At 52.2% G+C, this 11139-nt stretch overlaps 1 protein-coding gene across 1 annotated transcript in view; it reads right to left on the bottom strand.

The window, feature by feature from the left end:
• Positions 1 to 9444: 9444 nt before the first annotated feature.
• ACOX3 (acyl-CoA oxidase 3, pristanoyl) overlaps positions 9445 to 11139 on the bottom strand; it is a 70854-nt gene continuing 69159 nt past the window's right edge. Inside the window, exons 18-19 of the mRNA XM_006875322.1 lie at positions 10149 to 10264; positions 9445 to 9505 (exon numbers count right to left, since the gene is read on the bottom strand). Of these exons, the coding sequence (XP_006875384.1) occupies positions 9445 to 9505; positions 10149 to 10264 (177 nt within the window). The remainder of the gene's footprint in view (positions 9506 to 10148; positions 10265 to 11139) is intronic.

An 11139-nucleotide genomic window follows, 5' to 3' on the forward strand; every position in this document is an offset into this window, starting at 1 on the left:
GGTCAGAGAAAAAGAGGAAGACCTACAACAAGATGGAAGCATCAGTGGGCTCAAGTGTGGCAACAATTGTGAGGTTGGCCCAGGACTGGGCAGTGTTTCTATTATGCATACGGTCACTATGAGTGGGAACCAACTCAGTGGTACCTAACAACAAGAATACCTGTGTCTCAGTTCTCTCAAGCTGCTGCAACAGAGATTCCACAAAGATGTGGTTTAACAAACAGAAATCTATTTTCTCACAGTTAAAGAGGTTAGACGTCCAAATCCAGGGCACCAACTGGGGGGGAAAGGCTTTCTCTGTCAGCTTGAGGGAAGGCCCTTGTCTCCCTTCAACATCTGCGGGCTTGGCTTCCACTGGCTCTCTCCATGTGTCTTGGCATCACTCTTCCCCTGAGTCTAAGAGGTTCTCAGCACAGGAACTCTGGGTCTAAAGAACCCACTCCACTCCTGACTCTTCATTCATGGTGGTAGTAGATTCCTCCTTCTCTGCTCACTCCTCTCTCCTTGTATCTATCTCTTGTCCTATAAAAAGGGGATGCAGGCCACACCTCTGGGAGATTCCCCTGACATGGGATCAGGGCTGTGCCCTAAGGCAGAGTGATACCTCCCACCCTAATCCTAATTCACGAGCAAACATGACTGAATCTTTGTGAACAGCTCTGTACGGATGACAGCCTTGGGACCACTGTGGGGCATATCCACACTGTCCTACAGGCTCTGAGTCACAGTCAACCTGGTGGTAAGGGTTTTGTTTGCTTTCTTTAATGCTGCTTTTTTAACCATCTAGTTACATCAGATCATAAGATGTAAGGCAATCACACAAGACTGGGGACCACAACCTAGCCAAGCTGATATACACATGACATATGATACATGCCAAGTTGAGGGGACACATTTAATCCACAACATCCAGTACTTAGAAGACAATGGAACAATTCCTTCAAAACTGGCCTGTGGCCACCTTTTTTTCTGTAGGAAAACGCGTTCCAACCTAGAATGCTATGCCTAGCCAAACTATCCATCGAGGGCAGGACCTTTGGAAACATCTGTGACCACAATGAATTTGCTTTCCTTTTCCCTTCGTTAAAAGCTACCAGAGCGTGACTTCTACCAAAACAGGGGCAATAGCCAGACTTAGGGGGATCAGATCGTATGATATGTCTTGAGATCTTGAGAGATTTTGAGAACTGGCAGAGTTTGGAGTTGAATTAGCAATAACCACACCAAAAAGTTAAAACAACAATTGATAACTTTAGAGGGAAAATGTTAAGAAAGGAGGAGTAATCAATCATATTCTACTGTATGACCTCACAATGAGTAACATGTACAGAATAAAAGCCCTCACAATTGGATCAAGATGATATTTGCTGCTTAGTGTCATCGAGTTGGTTCTGACTCATAATGACCCTATACAGGGTTCCTGAGGCTTTGTTTTCACCTTTTCAGGAGAAAGCCTCATCATTCTCCCTCAGAGCAGCAGCTGGCAGGTTTGAACCACAGACCTTATGGTTCATGATCCAGTACTTACCATATAGAACCACCTTATCCCAGTATCATGGTAAGCAGGAAAAAAGACCATTTGTCCAAAATTCCATTTTACTTGGGTCCACAGTCAATGCCCATGGAAGAAGCAATCAAGAAATCAAGTGACATATTGCATTAGGCAAATTTGGTGCAAAAGATGGCTTAAAAGTGTTAAAAAACAAAGATGTCACTTTGAGGAGTAAGGTGTGCCTGACACTAGCCTCATATTTATGCAAAGTCTGAACAAGAATAAGGAAGACTTGAGAAAAATTGATGCATTTGAGTTTTGTTGTTGGAGAAGAACTTTGAACGTACCAGGGACTTCCAGAAGAACAAAAGAAATACAGTCGGACTGCTCCTTAGATGTGAGTCTGGTGCAACTTTGTTTCTTGTTATTTGGATGTTTCATAATGAGGGACCAGTCCCTGGAGAAGGACATCATGCTCGGTAAAGTGGAGGGTCAGTGAAAGAGAAGAAGACCCCAACAGGATACAGTGGCTACAACTCACAGTGTGCTCATCGTGAGCCTGGTGCACGATGAGGCAGTGTTTCCTTCTGGTGTACGGGGGTCACTATGAGTCAGCGCCGACTCAACAGCACCTGACAACCGCCACAAATCATACTATGTTTGCGTTTTGTGAGAAGGTGGTGATGGGAAGAAGGTGTGTGGGAGGAGGGCAGGGTGGGGGCAGGGGATGACAGAAAGCCAACACACCCCCTTCCCTAAGAAGGCAGGAAGCATTGCGTAAGCTGGGAAATCAAGGAGTGACAACTAGAATGCTATTTAGGAATAGAAAGGCAGCTAGCAAAATAATTGGTAAATGTACAAACTAGGGAAGTGTTTGTTTCTGAGAAGAGAAGATGGAGTATTGGAGGAGGGGGACAGAGGGCTGCTGGTTTTACAACAAGCCTCGAGCTTCATTTAACTCCTTCATTACATGCATGGATAACTTTGAATTTTTAAAAGTCCTTAAAAAGTTATCTTGTGAGCCACAGATACAAAGAGGGCAGACTGAGGCCTGAGGCAGGTTTGTCCCACGGAGAAGGGGACCAGAGAGACTGGGGGCAGGGAGAAGATCCCCTGAGAAGTGTGAAGATGTCAGAAATCAGCTACGTGTGGGGGTCTCCAGCTCACTGGGCCTGCCTGCCTCCCATTGAGGATTTGGGAGGAAACCACTGTCTGGGTTTGTGACACTCATGAGGGTCACATCAGGTAAGAGCCCAGGGGTGTGGGCGTGAGATGTGTGTTCCCCAGAGTGTGTATGGGTCACATATGCCACACAAACACTCTCACACACTCACACAATCATACACACACAGTTATACACACACAGACATACACACTCACACAAACTCAGTCATACACTCACACAGACATACAGAGCCACACACCCCATGGTCCCACACTCACACACATCTCATTCACACACATGACATTCATGCTCTAACACACGAATGCACCCTCACATATTACTCATTTTCACCCCACACCCACACTCACCCCCACTCGTTCACACTCACACACCCATGCTTCCACACTCACCTCAGATCCTCTCACACCTTTGTACACACTCACCTCCACACACACAGGTGGATGTATGTCTGTTCATCATGTGTGTGCTGGCATGCTCACAGTGTCTCTGTCTGGCCTCCTGCTGGACCCTGACCGTCAGTTCCCTGTCACTGACCGTGGTGTCCTTCTTGGTCTGGGACAGGCTGGGCGGGCCATCTATGTTCAGGCCCATGCTGGCTGCTGACCAGGTCACTCCACGTCTGTCACCACGTGTAAAGCCAAGATCTCATTTTCCTTCTGAAGGACGGAATGCGTGGGAACCAAGGTCCATCTATATTCTGAGAAACAGATGCTGCTGTGAAGCAGTCAGCTGTGGGCAGGCGTGCTCACCTCTGTCCTGCGGCGCTCTCCCGATTCCCTCATGGCAGCGCCATGTCCTTCCATCCTCACAGCTGCTAACACTCTGCCTCTTCCCTCCATCTGTCCCGACCCCATGGCCTGGCGGGGCAAGGGCCAGCTGGGGGGCTGGGCTGCATGGGCACCCTCGAGGTCTTGGCTCTATGTGGGGCACCTACTCCCCCAGAGAACACAATGTCTTACACCCCTGGGTGTCTCCTCCAGGTGAGAAGAGCGAAGTTCTGTCAGCTCCCCAGAGGAACCCATGAGAACCGCTGGCTTGGGGGCACTGCCAGTCCCAACATCACCTCTGACAGCAGGGGAAGGACACACCAGCTGTCTGTGCCTGAGTTTCCCACCTGTAAAGTGGACAGAAACACTTCCACTCACGGTGATCCTAGGCTGTGAACAGGGTAGTGGGTTGCAGGGTGATGGGAGCCTCCTCTGGGCAGGCTATCTGGCTGGAGTAAGCATTGCCACTGTTAAATAAACACCAGAGACAGGGAAACAGCAGCCCTGGTGTCGCAATGCTGATGCTTTCAGTTACGAACTGAAAGGTTGGCAGTTCAAAACCACCCAGATGTTCCATGGGAGAAAGACCTGGCAATTTGCTCTTAGATTCTAGCCTAGAAACCCCCTGCAACAGTTCTGCCCTGTCTCAGGGGGCGGCTGTATGTCAGAGTCCACTCCAGGGCACCACCACCAACAGGTGGAATATGGGATCGAACAGCTAACAGAGTGGGGTAGGGGCCGGAGGCTCAGGGGAGGCTCCTGGAGGAGGACTCTGAGCCAAGACCACTGGGAAGGGGAAATAGGGTGAGATGCCAGAGTCAAAAGACCCAAGGGTGGGTGAGACGGGCTGCAATGGGGTCCCTAGGGAGGGACAGTGGGGTTGGGGAAAGGCAAGCCTGCTGGGCCCAAACGTGAAGTGAGGTGCTTCATCAGTGTCTTCCAGAAAGCATTAGGTAGTGAAAGCGAGACTTGGAGTTTGGTCCCCAAGCACGAATGCATGCACACACAAGCACATATACATGCACATGCTCACACAGGGACACATGCTTGAACACTATGCACACATACCCACACAGGGGCACCCACAAACACATACACACACATGTTCACACAGGACATGCAGGTGAATGCATATGCACATATACTCATGCAGGTGCACAAACAAGGACATATACATATTCACAGGGACACATATGTGAACACACATATGCATACACCCATACCAGTGCACACATGCATGCATGCTCACACAGGAACACACAAGTGAACATATATGCATACATACTCACACAGGTGCATTCACAAGCACACCTACATGCACATGCTCACACGCACAAACACATATGCACATGTACTCACACAGGGACATGTGAACACACATACACACATGCGCACACAGGGACACACACACGAACACATATGCATGCTCACACAGGACACATACAAGAATACACATACACAGGTATACACACACAAACACACATACTCACATGTACTCACACAGGAACACACGTGAACATGCATGCACACATAATCACACAGGGACACACCCAAACACATATGCACGCACACAGGACACACCCGAACACACATGCACATGTGCTCACATAGGGACACACACAAACACATGCATACTCACACAGGACACACACACGGACACACATAAACACATGCTCACACAGGGCACCCATGCAAACACATACACACTTGCACACACCTGTTCACATGTGTGTGTACATACATTCCCACACACATGCCCCTATTCCGTGAGATGATATGCCATGGTGTGTTTGCTCAGGTTTGTGTTTCTGTGGAAAACGGCTCCATCTGCCTCTGCCAGTGCAAAGTTACAAGATCACACGTGTGGATTCCCAGCCCTGGGAGGTGAGAATGGTTAAGGGCTTATGACTAATAGGCAGAAGGCTGGTGGCTCAGACCTATCCACAGGTGCTTCTGAAAGGTCCTGACCTTCAAAACCCTGAGGAGCACAGTTCTATTTGGACATACATGGCGTCACCCTGAGAGACGAGGGCAATTCATAACAACCACAACAGATACCACAGGCACCCAGGGGCCCCAGCTGCTGACACTCGGCCTGTGTGTAGCCAGTCCCTGCTGGATGCCAGCAATGGTGACTGGAAGTCAGGGAGTACCCTGGGGAGGGGCACTACGGGCGGAAGGGACAGCAGGTTGGGAAGGGGCTCGGCAGGCTGGGCGTGAGCACTTGGGGGCAGAATGGGGAGGGCAGGGTCACTCCTGTGAAGGAGCAGGAGGTCCGGAGTTTTGCTGCAAGGGGAAGGGTTGTCCGGGCAGCTGTGAGAATTGGTCAGAATCTGAGTGGCCGCAGGACAAAGGCAGGCAGTTGGTGTCCTGGCCTCGAGCACTGACTCTGCTGGACCTGGGTCCCTCAGTGCACCACCCCAGTGCCTGGTCAGGGAGGTCAGAGCATGTGGGTCTCACAGTGGGTCTGACAGCCACACAAGCAGGCCCAGTGGTCAGGCGACGCCACGGGGCAGGGGAGGGCTCACTCATGACTGTGGTCACATGACCTTCTGAGAGCACGGTGAGACCTGAGAGTGGTCAGCAGCATGTCCGTGAGTCTTCACAGTTCAGTGGCCAGCACAAAGCCAGCTGTGTGTTCACAAAGGCTGGCAGAGGAGGTGCTCAGCAGGGGAGGGGGCAGAGGGGAGGGTCAGAAGGTGGGGGAGTCTTGGTGTTGGGTGTGGACACTCTCTTGTGCCTCTCAGGGCTCAGCATCCTAGAGTTTTTGAGGTCACTTCAATGGTGTGGGATTTGTCGGAGTTGATGTGGTTTGGGAGTGCAGCGGGGGGCAGGGAATCTCCAGGCTGGCTGTGGGAAGATGGTGGGTAAACACAGACCAGAGGGTTCTGAGGCTAACAGGAAGTCCTCCTCGTTCATATCCACAGAGGGCTTTTGTCATCCAGATGCCTTGGCTCCCACCCCGTCTGTGAGCTGCCAGGCAGCTGGGGGGAGGGGGGGGGTGTACACACCCACAGAGCTGTGACCACCACCATCATTACCATCATCACTACCATCACCATTACCACCACCACATCCACACCACCATCGTCCCAATAGCCTCACCAACACCGAGGTTTCTGCAGGAACGCAACTAGAGCCCAAGCCTCCTGCCTGCAAGGTTCGGTCTGTGAGCAGGTCTCTGAACCAGTTGTCTGTCCTGAGATCTTTGTGCTGTTAATCCTGTGGCCGTATGACCAGAGCCGGGAGCACACACAGATGAGGGGGTTCTGAACCACCACATGGAGGCCACAGAGATTTGAAGGTTCTCATGAGGACACACCATCCCCAGGCTTTGCACTGTGTCCCACAGCATGACTGTCCTTGGACTGTGGTATGTGCTCATGTTCAGGCACACGGACACACGCATGTCAGGGAATCACAGCGTTGTATATGAGACCTCAGCCCAGTCTCAGCTTCTAGGTTAGAAGGGCTCACCTGGAGCATGGAGGGAAGAAATCTCCAGAAGCATGTTTGCTAATAAACATCCAAGAGGACACAAGGTAGCAAGACTCATTCTATACATGTGCCCAGCGGTCACTCACATGACATTAGGACAGGAGCCCCTCCCCAATGAGGGGGGTGGGTTGTGGCAGCCTAGTCCCTCCCTCTCCTCTAGGGGCTGCATGCCATGGTGGACACTGAACACTAGATACCCCCTCTGCTGTTCTCTTCATTCACTCACTCATTTCATTCATCCACTCATTGATTTTGTTCAGACTCATTCACTTCCTCACTCATTTGTTCACTTAATTCACTTTCATTCTTCAATCACTTATTTGTTCATCCGCTCACCTCACTCAATCAGTACTTTATTGTTCATGCACTCATCTTCAATAGTTTACTCCCTCATTCTCTCAGCACCAGGCACATGCTTTCTCTGTGTGTAGCCCTGTGCTGGGAGCTAGAGAACCCGAGGCCATTCAGACCTGCTCTTGACCTCAGGAACTTCCAGATTGGTGCCTCTCCTGGCACACAGGTGAGAAGTGGGCAGAGAAAGGTGTGGGCAGGCCGCCCAGCTGTGACGGGGTTAGAATTGGAGCCCCCAGCCTGTCCTATGTGCTGCCACACGAGCTCCGACGGCTGGCAGAGAAGACAGGACAGGACCTTTATGGAGGGTAACAAAGGGAAACCATCCTCAATGACGTTATACTCACTCATCAGCCTTGTGAACAATTCCAAGTTAGGGCAAGTGCAAAAACCATGTGGAGACCCTGTCTGACTTCCCCCCACTTCACAAAGGGAAAGAGAATCAAACTCAAAATCAGACCAAGGCCGATTCCTCCGAAGCAGACAGAGGTCAGACCTGCTTCCACCCTACAACCTTCTTTCCCCTGTTCTGACACCAGCCACCCCTCACCCCTCCCTCAGCACTCTCTGCTGCACATCTGGGTTCGAGAATCCACTGCAATGGCCACACAGAACTCATAACCATACTCATGATGATGGGGTTTATTAGGGAAGAGAACGGGGAACAATTCAGGACCCAAACCATCTCAGGACACAGCGGTTCTCCAGTCAGGAACATCTTGTCTGCCACCTTGCAGACACGCCTCACTCTCGTCTTTGACCTCTCAGTCATGTGGTCCCTTGGCCTCTGCCCGGCTGGAGCACATGTTACAGACCTCTTTTACCCAGTCTGTGAATGCCTAAAGGGCACATTCTACAAGCCAGCATCCTGCCCACAGACACTCAGCTTCACTCAGTCCCTGGGTCCAGAGCCCGAAGCCAATCTGTCTCCAGACCACTGTGCCTACCGTTGCTTCTCAACGTCACCTCTGCTACTTTTCTAGGTGGGGACCTCACATGCAACTCACACTCTTCCCTCCTGATGGTCCTGGGAGCTTCCGTTCCTTCTCTACATGGCTCCTTTTAAGCCTAACTGGGGGCTAAAACTAACCAATCCCAGCCTCAGAGCCCTGTACACCTTATTTGCATGGTCCCACCCACTCACTTGGTGGGAATTAAGACTGGATAGAAAAGCCACTTCAAATACATTCCAGGTCCACAGCACGGGTTCCCACAAACGGAGCAGGTGTACCCCGAGCCCACCCTGGGAAGGGATGAAGGAGCTGGCCCCAGTATTTCTGCACCCCACTTGTCCTGTTCATAAGATCAGACAGGGTTTTCTCTGCAAAGCAAACAGTCCAATTGGGCTCAGCCTCCTTCCAGGAGCTGGAGGTTAAGTAAACGCTAGTCTGTGACCAGTGCCAACAGCTAGATGGGGATGCCCAGCAAGGGTGGGTGGGTAAACTGTGTCACTGCCTGACTCGGTCATCACCAATCCTGTCTGTCCGAGCAGGGATGGAGGCCTTTGTCTTCAAAACGTCACCAGGTGGACAGAGTCACTTTCCTGGCTGTACTGGCGGTCTGGCGAGATTGAGGCTGGCTGAGGTCAGTTCTCCCACTAACTAAGGGCTGCAGGCGGGGTGTCTTGGGAGCCAGCAGAGCGCCAAGTCCTTAACCATGGCCACTGTCCTCCGGGATGTAGGATCAAAGCCTGAGAAGCAGCCCTGGGGCAGTTGCAGCAGCGGCCTATGGTCTCGGAGCAAGACTGCAACAGAACTAGGGATGTTCGCAGGTCGCTGGGCACCCGACTGCACAGGACTGTCCAGGCCAGAGCCCTGAGGGGGCCTTCTCTCCCCCAGTGGGACTTGAAACTATGGAACCTCTGCATAGGGACCACCCAGCAGGCTTGTCTGTGGGGGCTTCAGGGTCCAAGCAGCCTCCACTCCTGGCTGAGCTGGGCCCCAGGGAACTCTCAGCTGCAGCTAGACCACTTTCTCTGTGTCCCGGATCCCTAAGGTTGGCCCAGCCTGAGGCTACATTGCTCCAGCAGTGCACAGAGCTCTTGTCCCTGTACCCCACCTCCCGGCCTGGAGGCCAATCAACTCCGGCCTGTCCTAAGGCAGCCACCCTGGGGCCTGGGCTCCAGCCCCCACTGCTGACTGAACAGGTCACTACTTGGGCCAGGTGGGGTCCACCTCACGCAGGTAGGGAGAGATGGGGCAGAGCTGGGCTCTGGGATGGAGGCAGTCAGGGTGGTGGGCTCAGGGGCTGGCCCCTGCTATGACTGGCATCCTTCTTGGTAGCAGGCACGTCCAGGTTTATTGTTGGCACTTTAGGGAGGAAACACAGCAGGGCCAGAGCATGGAGGTGAGCCTCCCAGGCTCCCTGGGGAAGCGGGCGCTGGGCTGCAGCTGGTTCTAAATGGATCACATTGGCATTGTCAGAGCTTGGTGACCCTCAGATAGACAATTCCTCCATGGGAGCAGCCTTGTTTACAGTTGGAGCCGGCACCTCAACATAACGCAGGGCACCCTAATGGTCAGAAACACTCTGTGTTCAGGGGTTCTTCCTGGAACCGACAATGCCCGCTGGAAGGCTGGATCCTCTAAGTGGCTTAGGATAGGCAAAGTTCTGATTATAAAATTTGTTAAAATTTTAAAAATACATAGATATCTATTCCACTTGCTCTTCTGAGTTCCTGGGAGCCACGAGGACCCCAGGGAATGCACAAGAGCCCCTCCTGGGCGTGAGGGGACACGCAGCCGCAGTAATCACACAGAGAACATTCGAGAAGCGGCAGGGTCTTCCGGACTGCTGGAATCTGAGGCGGGAGTCTCGGGTGGAAGTCTGGCAGGCAGCGCGCTGGCATCCTTACAGCTTTGGCTTCAGGCTCCTGAACTCAAGTTTCTCACAGGAAAACTTGGGCCACCATGATGGTCTCTCGAGCACCTGGTTCCCCTGAAGTACGGCAGCCCAGAGGTTCTGGTAAAGCTGCAGAAAACAGACACCGAGCAAGGGCAGTGACCAAGGGACCCACAGATCCTCGGACAGTGGGGTGTAACACAGACCCCCAAGTTTCTGTGAGCCACAGCAAGTATCCACTGCTGCCGTGGATGAGGACAATCTTAACGACTGAAACGTCATGGAACCCCTTTGGTGTTTCTGACCTTTGCTGTATGGTCCCTGGATGCCCAGTTAGCATGCTGGGCACAGGCCAACCCAACCCCTCCCCGCAAGGGGGGCCAACTGCAGGGTCACAGCACTCAGACTGAGTGGACTGGGTGGAAACTCGGGGAGTTAAGTACTGACTTGCAGATATGACCCCAGTGTGGCAGTAACAATCCTGGTGGCACAGAAGTAAATGTGCTTGGCTGCTGACCAAGAGGTCGGTGACTCAAAACCACACAACAAACACCTGCCATGTTGCTTCCACTGAGATGCACGGCTGTGGGGACACGGTGGGGCTGTGCCACCTGCCCTGGTAGACAGCGAGGGACTGACGGTGGTCATGTGGCCATGTGGAAATGGGGTTTCCTTGTTATGCTAACCAAGCAGTACTGTGATTGGGTATGTCTTCACTCAATCTTTCTTGTAATATAAAGTCTACTAAGCAAGAGAAGCAAGCACAGATGGAGGGTGGGATACCACAGGAAGTTCCCCAAGGAGCAGAAACTGAAGATAGACAAGGGCCTACCTCCAGAGGCGGGGAGGGAGGGAGGGAGAGAGGGAGAGAGGGAGAGAGGGAGAGAGGGAGAGGGGGAAGTGAGGGAGAGTCAGGGAGGAAGAGAAAGGGGGAGGGAGAGAGAAACAGGAGGATGTAGGACTAGATGAGAAGGCGGAGGAGGTGGGAGGAGAACAGGGAGGAA

Source organism: Chrysochloris asiatica, unplaced genomic scaffold (genome assembly GCF_000296735.1).
Source record: "Chrysochloris asiatica unplaced genomic scaffold, ChrAsi1.0 scaffold00319, whole genome shotgun sequence".
Taxonomy (NCBI): domain Eukaryota; kingdom Metazoa; phylum Chordata; class Mammalia; order Afrosoricida; family Chrysochloridae; genus Chrysochloris; species Chrysochloris asiatica.